This window comes from Eptatretus burgeri, unplaced genomic scaffold (genome assembly GCF_056783735.1).
Source record: "Eptatretus burgeri isolate ZD-2024b unplaced genomic scaffold, Ebu_testis_v1 Ebu_testis_scaffold_392, whole genome shotgun sequence".
Lineage (NCBI taxonomy): Eukaryota > Metazoa > Chordata > Myxini > Myxiniformes > Myxinidae > Eptatretus > Eptatretus burgeri.
The window spans coordinates 15,484-38,649 of NW_028222341.1; the positions used below are offsets into that span (position 1 = coordinate 15,484).

The 23,166-nt window shown below is 44.7% G+C and overlaps 1 protein-coding gene across 11 annotated transcripts in view; it reads right to left on the reverse strand.

Moving 5' to 3' along the window:
• LOC147007229 (uncharacterized) overlaps nt 1-22,295 on the reverse strand; it is a 37,089-nt gene extending 14,794 nt beyond the window's left edge. For 2 of the 11 annotated variants that reach the window (XR_015054336.1, XR_015054330.1), the window contains exons 1-2: nt 17,699-18,526; nt 16,992-17,099 (exon numbers count right to left, since the gene is read on the reverse strand). Coding sequence is in view for 2 of the 11 variants with exons in the window: in XM_085867491.1 (XP_085723617.1) it covers nt 16,992-17,099; nt 17,699-17,854 (264 nt within the window). In the remaining 9 variants the exon portion in view is untranslated. Of the gene's footprint in view, nt 1-16,991; nt 17,100-17,698; nt 18,552-20,937 lie in introns of those variants that run through there. The other 9 variants (XR_015054338.1, XR_015054334.1, XR_015054332.1 and 6 more) reach the window with 8 other exon arrangements.
• Nucleotides 22,296-23,166: the final 871 nt, after the last annotated feature.

A 23,166-nucleotide genomic window follows, 5' to 3' on the forward strand; every position in this document is an offset into this window, starting at 1 on the left:
GGATGGGAGAGGGACAGCGGAGAATAGGAGAGAGAGAGAGAGATAAATAGAGATAGAGAGAGAGAGGAGGGGTGAGAGAGGAAGAGGGGTGGGCGAGGAAGAGGGGGGGGAGAGGGAGAGGAGTGGGAGGGGGACAGTGGAGAAAAATAGGAGAGAGAGAGAGAGATAGAGATAAATAGAGATAGAGAGAGGGGTGGGGATGGGAGAGGAAGAGGGGTGGGAGAGGGAGAGTGGTGGGAGAGGGACAGTGGAGAAAATAGGAGAGAGAGAGAGAGAGAGAGAGAGAGAGAGAGAGAGAGAGAGAGAGAGAGAGAGAGAGAGAGAGAGAGAGGAGTGGGGGTGGGAGAGGGAGTCCAGAAGATGTGATGTAATGTCACTGCGAGAGACGGCACACACATGAATGAATCACCCTGCCTGCGAAATACCCAGATGAAAGTTTACAGCTGGGTCAGGGTTCAAACGTTTCAAAGCCATTATACCTGGAAAAATCACAGAACCATCGGAAAGCATTCATAAAAGCAAGTCAATTAAAACTTGCATCCGTTGAAGACAAAGTCTTCAATATCCCCCGCCATAGTAAATGAGGATTAACAAACTCATATTCCCTAAGCGTGTGCAATATGGATGTGAAGTTTCCCCTTGATCTGACCAGCCGTTCTGGAGAAGATGTTTGAAGGTTTTAGGGTAGATTCAATATGGCTGCCAAACCATGTGACCTATCAATTAAAAATTAACAAACTTCTGAAAGGATGTCTTGGGGAAAGTGTATGTGAAATTTTGCCTCAATCTGTCCAGCCGTTCTGGAGAAGATTTTTAAAATTTATTATTTTCAATCCAAGATGGCTGACGAACCATGTGACCTATGACATCATAAATTTATATTCTGCCTCCAATCCTGCAGTGGAATACGTGTGTGAAGTTTCGTGTTAATCGGATGTGTTTTTTCTATCCAAGATGGCCGCCAAACCGTGTGACTTGTGACATCATAATTTTTACTATGTATGCAGACATGGTGGAAGATGAGAGTTGCAAATTTTCGCTTCGTTAGGTAATGTGATTCCAGAGAAAACATTATTTAATATTTTTCTTTAATCCAACATGGCTGCCAAACCATGTGACCTATCAATTCGAAAATATCAAAAGGCACCAGTTCACCACTTGCTTGATATGTGTACCAAATTTTGTAAATATATCTTCAGGGGATTTGTAGTTAAGCTCCGGAAACGAAATGTGACGGACGGACGGACGGAACCCATTTCTCTATCCCCTGCCAACTTCGTTTGTTGGCGGGGGATAAAAACATAAAAATCTAAATACATGTGAGCAACCCATTACAATGCGGAAGTACGGTTCGTTGTTGCTTACAATGTGTCGGTTGTGGAAATTCACAGAACATAATTCAGGTTTCCCAGAGATCAGTTATGTCGATAAGTGTATGTTCAGATTGGATTTCCCCAACCGATGTCAAAAGGGCAATTATTCGTGTACCGGGCTGTGATCTTTGAGTTAGCTGTTATTCTTTTGCTATCTTTATTTTGGCAAACAAACAATCATCTCCTCACCACCTCCGCCACAACCGCCAACATCTCACCACCTTCGCCATAACAAACGACAACATCATATCCTCACCACCTCCGCCACAACCGCCAACATCTCACCACCTTTGCCATGACAAATGACAACATCATCTCCTCACCTTCATCTCCACAAATGCCGCCATCTTGTTGCCGGCAACAGCGTCCTCAACGAACAGCATCTCCGCCGACAGACGCGGGGACTCCCTCGTTGGGGCGGGAGCCGATGATTTCTACCACGTCCGCGCACGTCCGTGTTTGATGACGAGATCGGATCAAAATGACAAAAGGGGCGGAGCCAGCGGGGGGTGAGAGGTCGAAGGTGGAAGACCAAACGCACCCCCGTACCCCATAAATGGGCACGCTGGAACGCCAAGCCGGCAGTCTGTCTGGGTTCGGAGTCGAGTGGAGTCGGGGTGGAGAGCGCCAGTTCCAGCTCGTTCGGAGTCCGGGAGAGGTTCGAGTCTGGTGCAGGGCTGTTGGTTGGTGGAGGCAGCTGGCGAGAAGTCGCCAGCCAGCGACATAACGGTCCGAGGTGATTGGGCCCCGGGACGGTCCGAGCGACACTGAGGAGTGGGCGGGCTCTTAAAAGAGCATCAACTCTTAAAAGAGCAAGGCCCGTTCGCTCCTCTGAGGCATCGTCGGCTAGGCCCGATCAACCAGGCCGCACGGCAAGGCCTGGACCAACCGAGCTGCCAATACATCAGCTGCCGTGTTGACGGCGAGACATCGAGGGTCGTCCAGCGAGTCACCACGAGGGTGGCAGGTAACCTGCATGGTCTTGCGGAGCTCTTTCGGTCTTCACAGCTCCGTGGAACAGTAAAGGCCTACGGGTCCTGTTCTACCCTTTCCTTTCCTGCAGTTTTCTTTGCATGGAAGTTGTGGCGCCTTGTCCTTAAGTAGTGAACTGACTCAGTGATTGTGTAAATAATAAATAGAACGGCTGCAGTTCTTTTGTTTGCTCACGTCTTGTCCCCCATCCCCCCCATTGCTTCGTTGACTGCATGCGTGCATACGTGTTAAAATAAATGTCATTGTCTGAATATTCACCTGCTTGTTGGGTCCCTTCCTTCATTGAACTGCCATAATTGCGTTCGGGATAATAGCTGGTTTTTAATGGCCGATAAAATAATCGGGTCCGACGGGGCTTGGCGATAAACCGCTCGGCGATCACAAACGGAACAAGCTGCTGAAGCGGCTCGTGTCCATACGAGTCCCGTTGAGGTACAACCTCTCGGTAGTCTGTCCGCACGAATAATTAGGTAAATCGACAATTCGGCAATCGACCCTGTAGCGCGCGAGCAGAGCATTGACAAGGTTGTGGTGTGATTAAAAACACACCCGTCGCTGGATTTCGGCGTTGATCCGAAATCTACGACTGGATTGCTACGTCCGGTGGGCGAGCGCGGCCGCAATTAGCTAAAAGCGGTCGCCCGCACGCCGACGTGGCGAGAATCCACAACAACATGTATATATATATATATATATATATATATATATATATATATATATATATATATATATATATATATATATATATATATATATATATATATATATATATATATATATATATATAGTTACGGCCATGGGTACAGAGTGTATTATGAGGGGGTTTAATCCCCGCTTCTCCTCGGAAGAGCAGGACCTGGGGCCACCACTCATGATCAACTTCGTGGTGCGGTGGGTTGCTTTAGAACCACAAACGCCAATCAGTTAACCACGAGTTCCAGTGTCCACCGTCTTAATTATTCCATTTAACTAGAGGTCACTTGGTTTCCTGAACGGGAGCGCGCCCTCGGTAAAGTACCAATCTTATCTTGATTAGATCTTAATTAGGGCGGCCGAGCGTTTTAACCGCTGGTGTGTGCCAACTGTTATTGGTCAATTCGTGTGGTAATTACCTCCCAGTCTATATAGGTTGGGACAATGCTGAATCAATGGAAGGAAAGGACAAGCACGGACAGGTTGGAACGTCAACAAAGGAACTTATTAATAAGAAAATAAAAAAATAAAAATGACTTCTTATTTTCGTGAGGTAAAAATAAGTTAATTCAAAGCTCTCAAAATATTCGCAAGCAAATAAATATCATCAATCAGGTCAAATCAATCAAAATGATCGCAATAAAATAAATGATTAATTCGGCACTGATGGAAAAAGAGACAAAGAGCAGATGCTTATATCGATGACTTACTTAACAAGTAAACACAGACAAGGGTACCCAGCAGATCATTCGGGGGGGGAGAGAAATTGTCTTGCTCGCCAAATAGAAGTCGTACATCAAATAACCAGAGTTGGTGTCAAAGCCACCCAATGCTCGCCTGTTTATACATTTATCGTTTTTAAAAGACGAGTCTCATAATATTTTTGAATAAAGCATTGCAGTGAAGTCTGATCCAAATAATTTTAAAGCAATATATGTATTTGTTTCTTGTAATCAGAAAACTAGTACACATATTAAATGAATGGCAAGCGTCTGGTATAAACAGGTAAGCATTGGGTGGCTTTGACACCATTTTAGATTGAAATTTTTGAAAAAATTTAAATCATTTGTTCATTTCAACTTCACTACACCAATAGTATACCCCAAAGGAACCTCCATGCCAAATATCAGCATCCTGGTACACATATTAAATGAATGGCAAGCTTCTAAAAAATAACTTGCACCAAAAACTTTAACGTTGATGTGCTACAAAAAAGTTAAGTTCAAAACAGGTCAAAAATTTGAAACATTTGAAATTATTTTTTAATTTCAACTTGACTACATCAATGATATACCCCAAAGGAACCTCCATGCCAAATATCAGGATCGTAGTCCACATATTAAATTAATGGCAAGCTTCGAAATAACTTGCACCAAAAACTTTAACATTTTCACGCTCACGCTCACGCTCACGCAATCGCTATAGCTCTCTGTTCTTCGAACAGGCGAGCTCAAAACGTCCTGAAATGTGTGAACGTGCCTTGTCCATTGCCAGCGCCCAAGTACCGGGACGCCAAGAGCAGCTCTCGAACAGGAGCATTAATGGTCCGAGCGTCACCCACGGCCAGGAGTCACCAGGAGCCATAACCGATAGACAGCTGTAAGGAGCTGTAAGGCACTGTGAGAAGCTGAGGCTGTCACCAACCCACTTTTTTTCGTTTTTTTCCCTGTTTTTCGTTGCCCTGCGATGGTTCTTTCTGCGCCCGACGATGACGTCATGGCGAGGCAATGACGTCATCATTGCCCAGATATGGAATTGGGAAGGAGCAGTGAACAAAAACATAAACACATACTGTTTAGATATATACACTTTGGATTCAGACCAGGTTTTTACAGGATTGGAGATGTAGAGGTGAGACGTTTGTCCATCCTTCTGACCTATGACGTCATAATTATGATTGAAAAAAAAACATTCTACAGGGGGAGGCACTCCGACGGTAAAATTTCGTGTCAATCGGACAAACGGTTGCCGAGAAGATGAATATTAAAAATACAGACACGTACGCGTACGTACACAACCGAATGCCCAACCGTGCTTTTCGCTTCGTGAGTGAAGGATAATGAAGGGTTAACTACACAAAACAAGTGCTGCCGATGATGTGTGATGCCTGATTGCTCTTCTTCTTGTTTGACAATTTATCTATTTCCCCTTCTCCCCATCACGTGTCCCCGATGGAGGATCGATGGGCTGGGGCTCACCTGGTGCCGACACACGAGGAGTCCGCCATTTTGGGTAAAACTAAAACCGTGCTGGGAAGGGTGTGTGTGGGTTTCACAAGGTCCAACGAAGCCCTCTCACAGGTATCAAGGTATCCAGGTGCGTGTGTTCGTGTCTGTTTGTATTTTATAATTAGTAACATCAACAACATCCTGTAAATGTTCATATAATCCTTCGGAATGGCCGTTAATGTTCAATAAATATTTATAATTGTGAGGGACGGATGAAAAACACGCCGGGTACCAACGTTTCGGCAGTTAGGCCTTCGTTGGACCAACAGAGGGTTGTGATAGTGGACAGAGGGGCGACGTGTGTCTCAAGGGATGGTCCAGAGGTTCGATTCCCGACCCGACGATACACCGGAGAGACGGACTCCTCGCACGACGATGTATTTTCAAAGTGCTCCGGCCCTCTGAGGGTCCCGAAGCCGGCTGCTCGGTCTGAGAGCAACAGTTGGTGGATGTTAAACATCACGTGGTGTATTTTGTGAAGAGTGGGCGAGCTATCACCGGCACTCTGAACAAATTACAAATTCTTCAAATCACCTTCATTTGAACGTCAGGCCTGGCCAGCCGGTTCGTGAGAGGTTTGTGCCAAACCTCTCCCATGGCCATTCCCACAATAAGGTGGGAATAACTGTGACTGTTGTAGTAGTAGTCGGAGTAGTAGTAGTTGCGGTGGTGGTGGTTGTAGTAGTCGTGGTAGTTGTAATACAGACGGTTTATAGATGATGTCGGGGAGGATGGGGTGAAAGTCCAAAGGGCCTTAGACTTAGCCAAGGATCAGGGGTAAAGGATCAAAGGTAGTTGGATCAATGATGAGGGATTGAAGCTCAGAAGAGGTGAGTTCCGAATTAAAACTCTTCTTCTTCTTTCGAATGCAGCACAACACTGTGGGGTAACATCATAGGCTGAGAGTGTGGCCATGGTGCCGGCGATAGCTCGCCTCCTCTTACCGAAGGACAGCCTGGGATCTTTAACATCCACAAACTAATTCTGGCAGGTGGAAGGCCCAGTTTAACGTTTATCCGAGAGATGGAATCACCCTACCTGTGAAACACCTGGATGACAGTTTATAGCTGGGTCGGAATTCCAACCCAGGCTGGACAGCTTCGAGGGGAGTTCGGGTTCGAGTTCGGGTTAGGGTGTTGGGGTTAGGGTTAGTGTGCGTTCCTCTTGGCCATCAAGACAGCTGTAATGAGGAGTGAGTAATTATTTGGTGGAGTAAAGGAGATTAAGGAATATGACGTCAGAGGGACGGGGATGTGTTTCGTTACCGTGAAGAAAGAGAAAGTAGGGTTAAAATAAATAAACAAATAACAGGACAATGGCGGAGGACAATGGGAGGGGTCAATGTCAGGGGTCAATGGGGGGAGTCAATGGAAGGGATCAATGGGAGGGTCAAAATGGCTTGACTTCATGCATGCATCATCACATCAGTTATAACTGGCAATATGTATCGTCTTACCGAATTCATCCACCATCACATCAGTTATAACTGACAATATGTATCGTCTTACCGAATGCATCCACCATCACATCAGTTATAACTGACAATGTGTATCGTCTTCCCGAATGCATCCATCATCACATCAGTTATAACTGACAATGTGTATCGTCTTATTTAATGCATCAATCATCACATCAGTTATAACTGACAGTGTGTATCGTTTCGCAGGTAAAGGAAGTATATAAGCTTCATATGGCGTTCGTTCTTCATAAGCTGTTGGTGGTCTTGCTGGTCCAGCTCGCGGTGTCGCTGGTTCTTCAGTCAAGGTGATGGCATCGGGCCGCCGTGTTTCGTCATCCTCCGTCACAGATCCACTCTTGCAGTTCGAAGAGCCAACCTCGGTGGACCAAAATGATGAGGATCGCCTCCGAAGTAATATGGATCGCATCCGAGAAAATACGGATCGCCTCTGTCGAAGTCTGGATCGCATCCGAGAGGGTACGGATTTCCTCCGAGAGAGTACGGATTCCCACCGAAGTAATGTGGATTGTTTCCGAGATGTCTTCTGTCCAACGCGCATTGTGGATACAATCCGCTCGCGGGTATCAGGGGAGAGACGTCATACCGGATCACATCTAGATCGGGGTCCGAGAGACGTGATGCTTCGAGACTTGAGACCGCAAATACCAGTTCAATATCGATGCACTCTCATGAGCCCGAGGGGACAACTGTATCAACTCAGCAGGACCCTCCATCTGTGTTATTTTCGCGAGCTCCGTCTCGACCCTCTCCGAGGACAAGGGGTGAGACAACTCATGGTGCTCCTGAACCAACTGCCACAATAATACCGAGTCGCTCTCAACGCTCTGCAAACCCGACAGGCATGATGACACGTTACACAATTCCTCAATCTTCCTTCCCTCTGACATGTCTTCCTCGAAAAGCTCCATCTTCCCACAAGAAATAAGGAGGTCCTCTCTTTCCTTGAGAGCGGCAGCGTCTCCGGGGGTACGTCCACTCGTCTCAACGAATCTAATTTCAACTCACCCAGGAAGAAGAGATCCACCTCTCGTCCCATCACGTGGGACGACGAAGACTTTCCACTCCGAAGACTTCCGAGAAATAAAATAAATGTTAACAGTCATTACAAATAAAATAAATAAATCTTGTGATGCTTGCTGCTTGTTATTTCACCCCCCCCCCCAAAATGATGGATGTTATTTCAGAATTAGTCAAGTTGGTAATATGGGGGATAGGTTAGAATAGTTATTTCATCGTGCTGTCTGTCCACATTAGCGTAAGCGTGGTGTAATCCTTGTAATTTACAAAAGTATTTCGTCCCTCTCTCTCCCAAGCGTCTGTGCCTCAGCCTCGCTCCCACCTTCTGTACAATCTCGAACCTTCCCCGTCGTTTGTCTGTTTTTGAGTGAAATTTCCCCGACACCACAACCAATGAGTGCAACTTCTGAGTGATCGCGGGGTCAGTGCAAGTCCACGAGATGGGATAAGGAATGCCATTATATGGATATCAGTCTGAAGGGAGGGGGGAGGAAAGGCTGGGAGGGCACAGCAAGGACAAAGCACGCACGACGTTACCCCCAATGACCTACTGGGCTGTTGCACGAAGAGAGAGCAATTGTTGGGAGGTGGACCAGGTACGCGAGCCGAGCATGTGCATCACAGGTTTTCTTTTGTCTCGTCACTCCCCTTCTGAGCCCTGTCGCCCCCCTCTCTTCCAAACTGATGGAATTAATCATTTGTGTTGAGACTGTCGTGGCTTTCGGGCACGCTGGGTAGAATTTTTTGTGGATTGTTCTCACCCCTTTTCCTCCTTTGTGAATAAATCCACTCTTTTTGATGAAATCTTGTGTGGTCGTCGGGAGTGGCTGCACAGCACTGAATAAGTTGGTTTATTAACCAGTAAGATGGACAGATCATCTTCCTGCATATATACGTTCAGTGTGGAAAATCCTGGAACATGGTACCATCCCAGCCTCGGCTGGATGTTGGCAAGCTCAAGGATGAGAGGGTGGCTGAGGAGTTTGCGAACAAGCTGAGTGAGGATTTTGGGGAGCCTGAATACTTTGAGGAATCTTGAAGAGTTGTGGAGTGCCTTCAAGACCATCTTCCTTGATGTTGCCGGTGGATGTCTTGGAACTCAACAAAGGGTGAATAAGAATTTTGTCTCCCATAGGAAACAGGTTTCCATTGACCAGTCACTGGGCAAGGCTGAATGGCAGAGCTGAGCTGTTTCGGGAGCTGAGGCGTAAAACTACGTGCGCTTAGGGTGGACAAGGAGGCCAATGTGCGAGGAATCTGTGAGGGGGTCGAACATCACCTGTGGACAGGTGATTCTCGTTCTGCTTATAGGGGAATTTGTGCATTGCGTTCCGCCAAGCTGGTCTCTCGGTGTAATGCAGTTAGAGTGGAAGGTGGTGGGCTCTTGACAGAGGAGTCCGAAGTGAAGGCCCGCTGGGCCAGTTACTTTGAGCGGCTATACCAGGCTGATCCACCAGCTGTTGAGTTGGACGTACGGGGTGTTATAATAACTGTTGCTGACCCTCCAACAACTGTGGTCCACCTTCACTTGTGAAAACACAAGCTGCAGTAAACTGGTTGAAATGGGGTAAAGCTCCAGGGATCTGTGGCATCCATGCTGAACTTCTCGAGGCTGGTGGAAATGCTGCACTCGTGTCGTTGCATGCAGTTCTGTGCTCTGCCTGGAACACAGGCATAATCCCAACTGACTGGAAGAGGGGCCTTGTTGTCCCTCTCTTGAAAGGGAAGGGTGATCGCCAGGACTGCAACAACTACCAAGGGGTGACGCTGCTCTCAGTGCCGGGCAAGGTCTTTGCTCGGATAATTCTTGATAGGGTTCGCCATCATCTGCTTGAGCACCAGCGTCCAGAGCAGTCAGGCTCTCCACCAAGGAGGTCAACTATTGACCGTATCCTTGCTCTTCGGTTCCTCACCGAATGCAGACGAGAGTTCTGGCAGGGGCTGCTTGCAGCTTTTGTTGATCTCTGCAAAGTGTTTGATTCATTGAATCGTGATGCCCTCTGGAGATTCTTGGTTGTCGTGGAATGCCACTAAAACTGATCAATCTGATGTCTGAACTTTTCTTTGACACTGAGAGTGCTGTGAGATGTGGTGACACCATCTCTGACTTATTTCCAGTTGATACTGGAGTTTATCAGGGATGTGTACTGGCCCCCACACTTTTCAGTGCTTGTCTGGACTGGATTCTGGGGAGGATGTCGGAGAGATCAAGCTGCGGTGCATCGTTTGTGAATGTCAAGATCTCTGACCTTGATTTCGCAGATGATGCAGTCATCTTTGCAGAGACTCTGGATATCCTTTCGGGGGCAATGGAAGTGCTGAATGAGGAGTCGGAGCCGCTGGGATTATGGGTTTCCTGGGTCAAAACTAAGATCCAGGCTTTCAATGACATATTGGATGCTCCTATCTTGTCTGTACCTGTTTGTGGCATGGATGTTGAGGTCACGTAGAGATTCACTTACCTTTGCAGGGACATTCAGTCAGTCAGAGGTCAATAGACGTCTGGGTCGGACCTGGGGAGTCATGGATTCAGTGGATCATGGGGTCTGGTGCTGCCGGTCCTGTGCAGGAGGATGATAGTCCGAGTCTTCAGGTCCTTGGTGATTTCAATCTTGCTCTCCAGATGTGAGACTTGGACTCTGACCAGGGATCTAAGACGGCGACTTCATTCCTTTGGTTCCAGTTCTCGTTGAAGAATCCTTGGCTATCACTGGTCAGATTTTGTGGCCAACGAGCAGTTTCGGAGAGAGACTCCAATGAGATTTGTTACCTGCATTGTCCGTGAGCATCAGCTGTGGCTTTATCGACATGTGATGCGTTTTCCTGACGCTGATCCTGCTCACAAGATTTTCTCAGCGAGGGAGGAGGAGGCCAATGGGTGGAGGCCATTGGTGGAGGCCAATGGGCCAAACATGTGCCTCGTGGTTGCATCAAGTTCATCAGCATCTCTCGGAGATGGGAATGGGCCAGGCATCTGCCTGGGGTATGGCTAGACGGAGGTCCCTGGAGTACCAGGGGAAAGTGGACGCAGCGACGTGCTGCTCCGGCGCATGCTCCCATATCTAACCTGACATGTGGATGGCAGTTGCTCCCATAGCTGGCCCGACATTTGCAGAATCTCACCAGGCAGTTTACAGCACAATACTCCCCTTTAAAGTCAAAATTAGCTCATTACATCAAGCAATTTAGATCACAATTTACCGATCCGTGTTGCACGAAACTCACAACATGTAATTGTGAATTTTACGAGTTCATTTCTCGGCCTTTAAGAATGCTTATTCACAAATACCACAACATCGAACTTTTAAATGACACATTCCAACTGAAATTAACGTTTTTGGCTAATTATTGAGTGAGCCCTCCTACGTCTTGCACACATACATAATACCGAAAATTACCTCGCACATGCAAAGCGAAAAGCAGGGTGAAGCAACTGGATCATGTCCATCCGTCTGTCCACAAACATCAGTTTATTATGGAGGAACAACTTCATTTCTATTGAAAGTTATACTTTGAACAGCAATCGGAACATGAATTGGAAAGCAAACCTGCCGTTAAACAGCACTTTCTCTCTGAATTTGGATCGATCGCACGTGCATGTAGAATGGTGAGATAATTTTTTTACTCTGTCTGCCTGTCTGGTAGTCAAAAACCAGAGTTGGTGTCAAAGCCACCCAATGCTCGCCTGTTTATACATTTATCGTTTTTAAAAGACTCATCTCATAATTAATATTTTTTTATAAAGCCTTGCAGTGAAGTCGGATCCAAATAATTTTAAAGCAGTATATGTATTTGTACATTGTCATCAGTGACAAGAGCGCAAGTGAGCACAATATACGCCCGAACAAGAAGGTACATAGACAATTGTGCTACTACATGGAAAACAGCATCCTGTTTGCCATGGCAACCACTTTAGATGACGAACGTAGGTCACGACACACCGTCTCCACAGTCTGTACCTATGTACCAAATATGAAACGTGAAAGTTGAAAACTTTGCGAGTTAGAGTGCGGACAGGAACGGACGGACGGACAGACAGACGGACGGACGGACGACCGGTATCACATAATACGCCCCGATAAAAAAATATATACTGTATATATATTTATATATCGGGCGTATAAAAAATAGTGTGTAAGATAAAAACATTAGACAGGAAAAAATAACTTGCACCAAAAACTTTAACATTTTCACGCTCATGGTGACGCTCACGCCAGGGGTATCGCTATCGCTCTCTGTTCTTCGAACAGGCGAGCCAAAAATTGAAAATCATTTCAAACAGGAAACTTAGTGTTTTTAAGGACATCATAAAGGACACAAACAACAGGCACGAATAACTCACGTTACGTGTTCGCTCGGGTGGTGTAATAGCCACTCTGTCAGGCGGTAAACTTCCAGAATTAATTTATTTATACGACTTTAACAATCTTTATTTCATTTAAATTGAATTACATACACACAGTAGTGGTCCAAAATATTGACACCCTTGCACTTTTTTTCAAATAATGTACCATTTCTTCCAGAAAATTGTTGAAATTAAAAAAATATTTTGTTCTCCACAAATGTATTTATTTGGTTTGCAGTGGAGCGAAACAAACAAAAAAAAAATCTAAAAAAATTACTAATTCTTAACTTATTCCACATAGAAATCCTAAAATGGTCACGACAACATTATTGACACCAATTAGGAGTTGTTAGAAATAATTTGATTTAAAGCAGGTGATTCTCCTTTCCTTTGGAATTGAACTCACCTGTGGTGAGCTGCAGGTGCCTGCGAAATAAAAAAAAATCACTCATTCAACCAGTTTTAAGAGAGAAATGAAGTCATTCTGCTGTTTTGTGTCTCTGTGTGTACCGCAATGAGCATGGAGAAAAGAAAGAAAAACAGAGAATTGTCTGAGTAGGTCAGACACAAGATTGTAGCCAAGCATGGACAATCTCAAGGTTACTTGTCCATCTACAGAGACCTTGATGTTTTTGTGTCCACCACACACAATGTTATCAGGAAGTTTATGGCCCATGGCACTGCAGCCAAGCTCCCTGGACGTGGTCACAAGAGAAAACTTGATGGAAGATTAGAGTGAAGGATTGTTCGAATGGTGGAGAAAGCACCTTGATCAACTGCCAAACAGATTCAAGCTGACCTTCAGACACGAGGTACGACGGTTTCAACTCGCACAATCCATCGCCAACTAAATGAAAGGGATTCCATGATGAAATATACGATGTCAGATGCGAGTTCAATAGTCTTGGAAACATCACTCAAAAGTGATTGTATCAAATGGATTTCCCATACACTAGTTTCCAAAAAGTCTGAATGATCTAACAGTTCAAAAACGAGCAAATTATGGCTGAACTATCTGCAAATGTTGGGAGTGGTCTGGGAAGTTGTCGAGGCCGATTGCACAGGGTCGTAGCAAATGGAACTCCACGCTATATCTGTCTGCTTACCGATATTTGCTGCTGCTGGACATCCCAACCATCTGCAGTCTGCTTATGTTTACCTGCAGAAGATGCAGGCGTGAGAAACTGAAAACTCTGCAGTATTTTCGAAATTCAGAAACGGATTCCACGTGATTCAACGCACCGACCAACGCTGGGCTGACCTTGGATGAGACTTGGTGATCAAACAGACCCTGATGCGGTCCATTAAATGTACAGGGGGCCTGACAAGAGGAAGTGGAATGACTGAACATCAAAGAGCTGTTTGGACAATGTCGTCTCCTGTATCCTCCAGCAACAGCTACGCCATGCAGGAATTCTGTCGAACCGTATACACAATGAGCGAACAGCACAAAGAGGAATCTGCATCACAAATAGACATGGACACGATGGACTTGGCCAAAATTGCCACAAAGCTTGAACAACATTCTCCATTCTCGGATGAGGTGACCCTTCGTGACATCATCACAGGTATAAATGCTAATGAGGATGTCAATGTGCAAGACCTTTTCATTGTTGGCAGAAACACAGTGAATAAAATGGAAGGACAATCTGTCTTCTCGGATTCGCACAAATGAAACACTACAGTGAGGACACTAACATCAGCCCAGGCCAAAAAAGATCACCGAGGATTGAGCCATTGATCCAGCACTGTTATTTCAGAGGTTCCTTGTGGTATCTCAGCAGGAAAATCTGTGCCTAGATGAGTGAATGAAATGTGAACTTTCCCCATATCCTCCATCCTTGTTTGATGCAAAGAATCGTGTGCAGAATCCAGAAAAAGCATAACTTATGGACGCCATACAATGGCATGTTACTTCATCAGAAGATGCAGTTATTCAGTCCATTCCAGAGACTGATCGCGATGTTCGAGATGATGGTTCACTTCTACATCGACTGAAATGGACCGAAGGCAGCACCTCCAGCTCAATTGCCGATGCCGACGCTCTTTCACATCAGACCTGTCCGGCAATGCCACCGTTGTTTTTGATGGATATGCTGGAGGACCAAGAACAAAGGACAATACGAATCAGCGACAAAGTCGAGCTCTGGTTTCGAAAAAGGTAAACATATCGGATACAACAACATTCGTTGGGAGAAAGGAAGATTTCCTCTCAAATGTTATGAACAAACAGGACCTCAGACACTTGATCTCTGATCACTTGCAGCAGAAAAGCTGTCATGTCTTCCAAGCTGAAGGAGATGCAGACTTGGACATCGTGAAAGCATCCGTCATGCAACAACCCTGATCGGAGAAGACACGGATCTGCTGGTATTGCTGCTGTATCATGCAACTTCTAAGGACTGCAAGTACCTGTACTTTAGGTCAGACAAGGGGAAACCAAATGTTAATCAAATCGAAGTTCTGAAACATTTACTTGGTGATGATGTCTGCTCTGATCTATTATTTGCTCATACTTTCTCTGGATGTGACACTACTTTGAGAATCTTTGGGATGGGGAAGAAATCGGTTTTCCAAAAAGTCATCAAGGGTGAATCTGTCTTGCTTGCCTGTTCACAGGTCTTTTGCACACCAATGGCAGATCAATTTACTGTTGAAACCACTGGTTGCAAGGCAATGGTGTCCTTGTTTAACGGAACCCAATCTGACTCTTTGGCATCATTACGCGACAAGTTCCTTTGCATGAAAGTGGCCGCAGAGACCTTCGTGACAACCAAAAGACTGCGTCCAACAACCTTTGTCACAAACCTTCACTCTCGGCAGACGTACCTACAAGTCATGGTTTGGATGGGCAAGGAAGACGGCATGAACCCTACTGAATGGGGCTTGGATGTGCAAGAGGACAAAAATATTCCACTCCTGATGCATCAGAGCCCTGCACCAGACATTCTGCTCAAAATGATCCATTGCAACTGCACTACAGGATGGAGCATACTGAAATGTAGCTGTAATAAACATGGCCTTGAATGGACCAGAGCTTGCGGACCTTGCCAAGAAGGCAACTGTGGTTATGTGGTTACTGAGCCAGTTTCAGATGATGAAAATGAAGACTAAATATTCGGTGGAAGGTACGTTGGAACATACGCTCGACAGATCAAAACTAATTTCTCGAGGGTAGACTGTGTAACACTTTTGGTATTTTAGAGTATTTTAATCAGTTTTTGTTTGGATGTCAATCGTCCATTTAGTTATTTTTACTGACGCCATATTTAGACCCTTTGTGGTTGTCCATTTTTGGTAACTTTTAATTTGTTGTTCTGAAGACCAAATAAAACAAAAAGATTCCATAAAACGTTTTCTTGCAATTTTTTGGGGGTCATGTGACATTTTGATCCTACTATTTTATCCCGGCTCAATGATAAACTTAGCAGTCATGAACTCTGGTATATATATGATGTTATTTCTTTCCAGGGAAGTCTTTCATCGACCGCATTACAGATGAGATGGAAGGAAAACATAATTTAGTCATTGTGATTTTCATGATTTGTTTTTCGAGACAAATAAGTCCTGAGACCTCTGAGTGTGAGACCTGAGAATGCTAATTATTATGAGACCTCGATATTAATTTACTTCTTTCCATCCATGAAGTGCTGCTTCATCAGGATTAAGATTACCACACCTGTTTGGTTAAGTTTTTAAAAGGGGACAGTGGGTGTCTTGGGCTGGCAGAATGGCCCACAGGTTGGTACACTCAGTTTTAAGCTGTCCAGCCCAGCTTTGAATCCAAACCCAGCTTTAAACTGTCATCCCAGTGTTTCACAAGCAGGGTGATTCATAAATGTGTGTTCCGTTTGGTTGGACGTAAACATACACGTCCCATCTCCTGGGATTAGTTTTTGGACGTTAAAGATCCCACGGTGTCCTTTTTGAAGAGTTGGTGAGCTATCGCTGGCACCATGAACAAATTAAAAATTCCTGATAGAATCAGCAGAGGGTATTGCATCAGTTGCACAGCTGTACCCCCAGCCAATGATGCTACACAGACAGTAGAAGAAGCAGCTGTGTCTTGAGCTTGCTTTACCATAGCTTGTGTTTTTCCCCCAAGTTGATGACGTGTTAATGTGGGGGTTTTGGGTGCTCCACGAATGTGCGTCGAGGAGCTTGGTGTGATGAGAATAAACCACCTGATCCACACACTTGTGGGGGTAATTCATGAGTCTATGGAGACGATAACCCTGGAAGTTTGACATTGAGAGTGTTGTCGTGATATTTCCACTCTCATCAAGAGTGTGGGTATTCCATATTCTCGTCCTCACTGAGTAACTCCAAGATTTTGAGAGATCAAGAGGTGAGGGACAGATTATAAACTCGAAATTTCATTGGCCATGACGATTACCATGGATATCCTGGGGGTCAATATGAACGGTAAGATTAAAAACAATGATTTCGGAGGTGAAAGGTTCAACAAAGGTCATTAAAAACCACTTGGGTTATTCGAAGGACAGCATCCAGGAATTATACTTTTCTTATCGAACAAGTGTGTTCTCATCACTTTACATTGAGACCAATTTACCTGAATTTGTGTCAGAGTTTAAACACCTGTGTTAAATAATTTAATACAACATCAATCCCTGGAGAGTGAGATTAAAATTCAGTTTATACCCTCAACTATCAATCTGAAATTGCAAAATCTAGTTATCACCTTTACTCATACTGTTTATCGAAACACATTTCAACACCCAAATTACTCCCAACCCCTTGTTTGTTGTTGTTGTTGTTGTTGTTGTTGTTGTTGTTGTTGGTTGTTGTTGCTTTAACTAAAAATTGTATTGCAGTATAAACATAAAACTGTTATTTCCGACCTTCATGCCTTCTTTTCCATCTGAACCTGGCAGTCCCAGCTCACCCGGTGGACAAGGAGGGCCAGGGTGACCCCGCTCTCCCATGGGTCCAGTCTGGCCTGTTGAACCCTAAAAAGCAATGAGAAAAAACAAAACTTACAAAAAATACAATTACAACTCTAAAACTGTCATTTAATTAACATAATGATAACACTGATCACAAATAACACCTGTGATCAAGTCCAATTATATTGTCACTTCAACACTTCACTCCAACAATTATACACATGCGTACACAATGACCCGCACACACACAGTTGTAAATTTACACACATTTAATGTGCACACATACATCGAAACAACTGTGTAAACACACACACACACACACACACACACACACACACACACACACACACACACACACACACACACACACACACACACACACACACCAAGGATTCAATTCCTGCCACTCATTAATTCTTCCACTCTTGTGGATAAAAGGACAATAATACATGTGAAGAGTGAAAGGAAGCAGACTTCCCATGTCCTCAGAAGGATGTTGTGAGTGCTGCATCCAACATCTCGAAGATTCACCAATTGTGAAATCAGACAGAACACACTCATATATCATCGTCTATCAACGGGAAATAAATCATTCCATCACTGTCTGTGGCATGAAGGCTTCCAGGAAAATATATTATTGATGAACTTGCTCTTGTCTTTACCTGAGGTCCAATGACTCCTGGAGGACCAAGTGGCCCAGTTTTTCCTTGAAATCCCTGAAGGAAAGAAAAGAGAAAACAAATGTCCACCTTATGGTTCCATTGGTGTTGGTTGGTTCCATTAAACCAAGAAGAGAACGGGAAGCAAGTTGGTTCCATTAAAAGTTACACTCATTTTAAAACACATGAAGCTTCATCACGTATGTGAATACGATGCAAATTCCACTCCGATCCTGAGATCTCTGCACAAATAAATAAACAATTAAAAAATTTAAGCAACAAAACCAACCCAAACTGCCGTCCAAGAACTGCTCCCTCCAAAGAACTCCCAACTCTCTGAATTATGAACCCTCCGAACTCGACAACTCTGCAAACACTCACACTCTGAGGCTCTGAGTGGGGCGGGGCTGACGCGCTGATCGTCCTGATTGGACAGGGACCTCCATGGATCCGCCCTTTCTGGGCGGGGTTACGGTCGAGCCGGGAAAACCCCGCCCCCTCTACGCCTGTCTGTTCCAACTTCGTTCAACAACTTTCAAAATTTGACCTTTGCAAAACCTTTAAAGGTCACAAAACAATGTTGTGGACATTAAAATAAGGAAACAGGATACGTGCTATAGCTTATTGGAGTTAGTTCGTCAAAGAAGGTCGAAAACATGGTTCGATTCCAACAACTTTGAAAATTTAACCTTTGTGGCCTTTGAAGGTCAAAGGTCAAGGATTATTTGGTGCAAAACTTCCTCTGGAACATTCCAGGAACAATATAACGTCATATAGGCAATATGGGATTTTGCACTCTTGGGATTATCCATACTTTGATGAAATCAGCATAAAAACTAGAGGGGGAGCACTCGGGAGAGTGCAAAACCTCCGCTGCCAATACTGCTGGGTCACTCATTTGAACCTTACATCTTATTCATGAAATATGATGTCAACAGTACTGACAGAGTTATAGTTCTTTTCTCCAACATTTTTTTGGGGGGAGGGGGGGTTGGAAATCACTTAAAACATGTAGAAATGCAAAAAAAAGAAATCGAAATTTTGTTGAAAAAAAGTTGCAAAAATTTTTTTTCTCTCACAATTATTTTTGGGGGGTAATAACAATAATAACAATTGGGGGTTGGAAATCACTGAAAACATGGAGAAATGCAAAAAAACTTTTTAACAATTTTTTTCTCCAACAATTTTTTTGGGGAGTTGGAAATCACTTAAAACATTTAGAAATGCAAAAAAAAAAAAATCTTTTTTTGGGGGGGTAACAATTTTGGGGGGTTGGAAATCACTTAAAACATGCAGAAATGCAAAAAAAATAATTTTTTTTCTCTAAATTTTTTTTTTGGGGGGGGGTAATTTTTGGCGGGGTTGGAAATCACTGAAAACATGTAGAAATGCAAAAAAAAAATTCTCTATTTTTGGGGGGGTTGGAAATCACTTAAAACATGCAGAAATGCAAAAAAACAATTTTTTTTCTCTAAATTTTTTTTTGGGGGGAGCGTAATTTTTTTGGGGGGGGTTGGAAATCACTGAAAACATGTAGAAATGCAAAAAAAAAATTCTCTATTTTTGGGGGGGTTGGAAATCACTTAAAACATGCAGAAATGCAAAAAAAAAATTCAACAATTTTGGGTTTTGGATTTTTTTTTTTTTTTGGGTTTTGGACCAAGTCCAAAATTTATTGGCATGATCCTTGGACCATACCTAACCCCCCCCCCCCGCTCACCAAGTTTCGTCGAAATCCGTAGAGGAGTTTTTCCGTTATACTGTTCACAAACAAACAAACAAACAAACAGAAAGGGGTGAAAACAGCAACCTCCATCCATCTTCGAAGATGGCGGAGGTTTACAAACTTGAAGGAGGTGCCACGGGCAAGGTGTTCGAGATAGAGCAAAATGGTTTCAATATTATTTAGGTGGGGAATGACCTCAGGATTATGCATAAAAATATTGTCATCCTCGCTCTCAAAGTTTGGGCGATCGAATGATTTTTACATCAAAATTTGCAGTTTTCTAAGTTTTTGACCTTGTGACCTTGACCTTGGGACGAAAATGAAAAATCAGACAAGGACAAATTTTAGATAATTCATTTTGCTATTCAAATACCGAAGAACCCATTGCATTCAGTCAATTCCCTCCTGTCCCCCGCCACACTTTCCCCCTCCCCTCCCCCTCTCACCCCTATCACTCTCTATCATCCCTATCCCTCACTATCCCACCCCTATTCTTCTCTCTCCAACCTTCTTCCTCCTCTCTCCTTCCCCTCCCCCCTCTCTCCCTCTTCCCCTCTCACCTTCATCCACTCTCACCTCCCTCCTCGCCTCTATCCTTCCCATCCCTCCTTTCCCTCGTCCCCTCCCTCCTCTCCCTCTTCCCCTTCCCCCTCTCCCTCCTATCTTGAATATTCCCATCAGCGAAGCGACAGGTAGTATTTGCTGGTAAACAAGTAAACAAACACGAATTAATCTTTAAATTTTACATTTTCACACTTTCCTCAATTAAAAGAGGTGATGATTATCTATAAATTATTTAATGAGTCAGGTGGTCATGAGAATTCAAGTCCCTGACTCTCAGTGATGGGTAATGTTGTTAAACGTGTCCTTTATGATCCATCCATGAAGACCACACTCTGTACAGAGAGAGCATCAGTGCTGCTGCAGCAGTTACCTGGGTTATTGGACACAATCCTGGACAGGTGACCACTCTGACACAGGATACTCAAACGGCTCAATCATCCCACAAGCTGGTATCACTTTGCCAACCTCAGAAGGATGACAAGCTGAGTCAACCCCACCTGGTATTAATTCAACAGCCAAGTGGGATTTGAACTGAGGACCCATGTAAACCAAGCCCACCACCCCAACCATTAAACCAACACCAGGTATACTTTTATATTTTATCGGTACAAACACACCTATCCCGTGACAATGGTTTCATAACAGTTCTTACAGCAGGTCAAAAGGTCGAGGTCACAGCTTGAGGTTAAAATTTCGTGAAAAATGATTTTGGGTCAAACTTTGACCTTGAACTTGTGACTTCCATCGATCGAGCAAAATTAATTAGTTTCCTGGTAAACTCTCACGAACTCTGCTTTACAAACAGCCGACTGGTTTAGTGGTAACTAAGTTCACCCTTTACATCTTTAAATGTAATATTGAACATAATTTGGCCTAAAATAAGGTTGTTACAGGACGAGCTATAAACTCCCAACCTGGTGATGCACAGGGAAGGTGTCATCAGTGAGCATACCTTCTTCTCAAAGCAAAGGTAAGTATCTTGTCTTCTCATCCAGTGATTCATCGAGGACGTTCACGAAAACACTGCAGTCCTCAAGAACAGGCCATTGTGTGCCGGTGCAGAGGCCCATAATCACAAGTAAATCTTCATCTGATTTGTTGTAAACGAGATAAAAGAGGAATGAAGTGATGAGGTATAAAATGATGTCATACATGTACAAGAGGGAGGGAGGGTAACATGTCATGGATGGGATTTCCATTCACAATTCAATTCGGGCTCCGCTCCAGACATCGTGACATTCACTAAATCAATGAGTTCCTGTGTTCGTACACAGCACGGATCAGTACGGGAAACACAAGTTCTCGGTACGGAGTGAACGTCACGTACCGGGTCTCGGGTGAACCGACCATGGACCCGCGGTCTTCCGAAGAACTTCACGGGGATCCCGAGGTGTTCGCTCTGAGATCTCGGGTCATGGTGGACCGCACGTCGTGTCGGTGAAGGACGGTACGCTGTGGTAACCGAGTGAAGAGCGCGAGCTGTTTGGGGAAAAAGCGAACAGGGAGATCGCGGTGTCTGATTGGTTCCCGCCACATCACGTGTCCATGATTTAAAATAAATACAAAGATTGAACGTTTCGTTTTAACGGATTGTTTGTGTTTCACATTGTGTTGTGAAAGTGGAAAATCGAGTCCGAGTTCGTCGATGATCATTTCCTCGATACGAATCAACGTTCTTTATTTTCTGTTTTTGTATTTATCGACAATCTTCCCTCCATAACGGAGTTATATATGGGTATGTGGGTATGTAGGTGGGTATGCATCACCTACTCCTCCGGGAGGATTTGACCGAGGAAGCTGAAACTTTCAGGGATTAATGAGGGAACCCCGACATTGTGTCTGTGCAAGTTCCGATTGATTCCATCAACTTTTGAGGGAAAAGTTAATTCAGGACCCTTCGGGACCCTCATTCATGATGATAGGAGGAAAACCACGGGTTAACCTTCCCGGGTCAAATTACGGTCACGTGTGTCCGAGTGGTGCTCGGGTTTCTAACACCAGACGACGGTCTCCTTGGGTTAACCTGAGGCTGTCCCTTCGGGTGAGTGCCTGGAATGTCCTTTCCATAAGAGAGGATGATCACCTGTCTCTGTTATGGCGGACGAGCTCGAAATGAAATGACGGACGAGTTTGAAATGGTGAATGAGCTCGAATTGGCGGACAAGTTTGAAATGGAGGACGAGCTCAAAATGGCGGACGAGCCCAAAATGGCGGACGAGCCCGAAATGGCGGACAAGCCCCAAATGGCGGACGAGCCCAAAATGACGGACGAGCCCAAAATGGCGGACAAGCCCGAAATGGCGGACGAGCCCGAAATGGCGGACGAGCCCAAAATGGCGGACGAGCTCGAAATGGCGGACGAGCTCAAAATGGCGGGAGAGCCCAAAATGGCGGACGAGACCAAAATGGCGGACGAGCCCAAAATGGCGGACAAGCCCGAAATGGCGGACGAGCCCAAAATGGCAGGCGAGCCCGAAATGACGGACGAGCTCGAAATGGCGGACGAGCTCGAAATGGCGGACGAGCTCGAATGGCGGATGAGCCCAAAATGGCGGGCGAGCCCAAAATGGCGGACGAGCCCGAAATGGCGGACGAGCCCGAAATGGCGGACGAGCTCGAAATGGCGGACGAGATCGAAATGGCGGACGAGCACGAAATGGCGGACGAGCTCGAAATGACGGATGAGCTCAAAATGCCGGGCGAGCACGAAAAGCGAAACAGCTTGGAGGGAAGTGTGCATACTTCTCGAGTATCCTATCAACCTTTGCTTCGAATTTAAAGATGCACATAGAAATTTGACTGACTTCTAACTGATTAATAATAGCCCTTCTCTCCAGATCAAACTGAATACTTTGACCATGTAATCATGGAGAATCACAGCTTGACTTCTTCATCGAGCAGGTGGTTCGCCTTACAGTGGAAATCTTTTGGTTTTTGGGTCACAGAAACTTATTTTGGAGGAAAGGAAGTTCTTATTGCTTATTGTGAGCAGAAACTCACAATTGTGAGTTATTATTGTGAGCAGAAACTTATTTTGGAGGAAAGGAAGTTCATATTATACAAGACATATTGAATTTATATTGTAACATTAGGAAATCAAGACAAGAGGAAAAAGCCTTTTGGTCCATGATGCATGTGCCACACCATCGTGAGAGCAATCTCACTGAACATCAGACACATT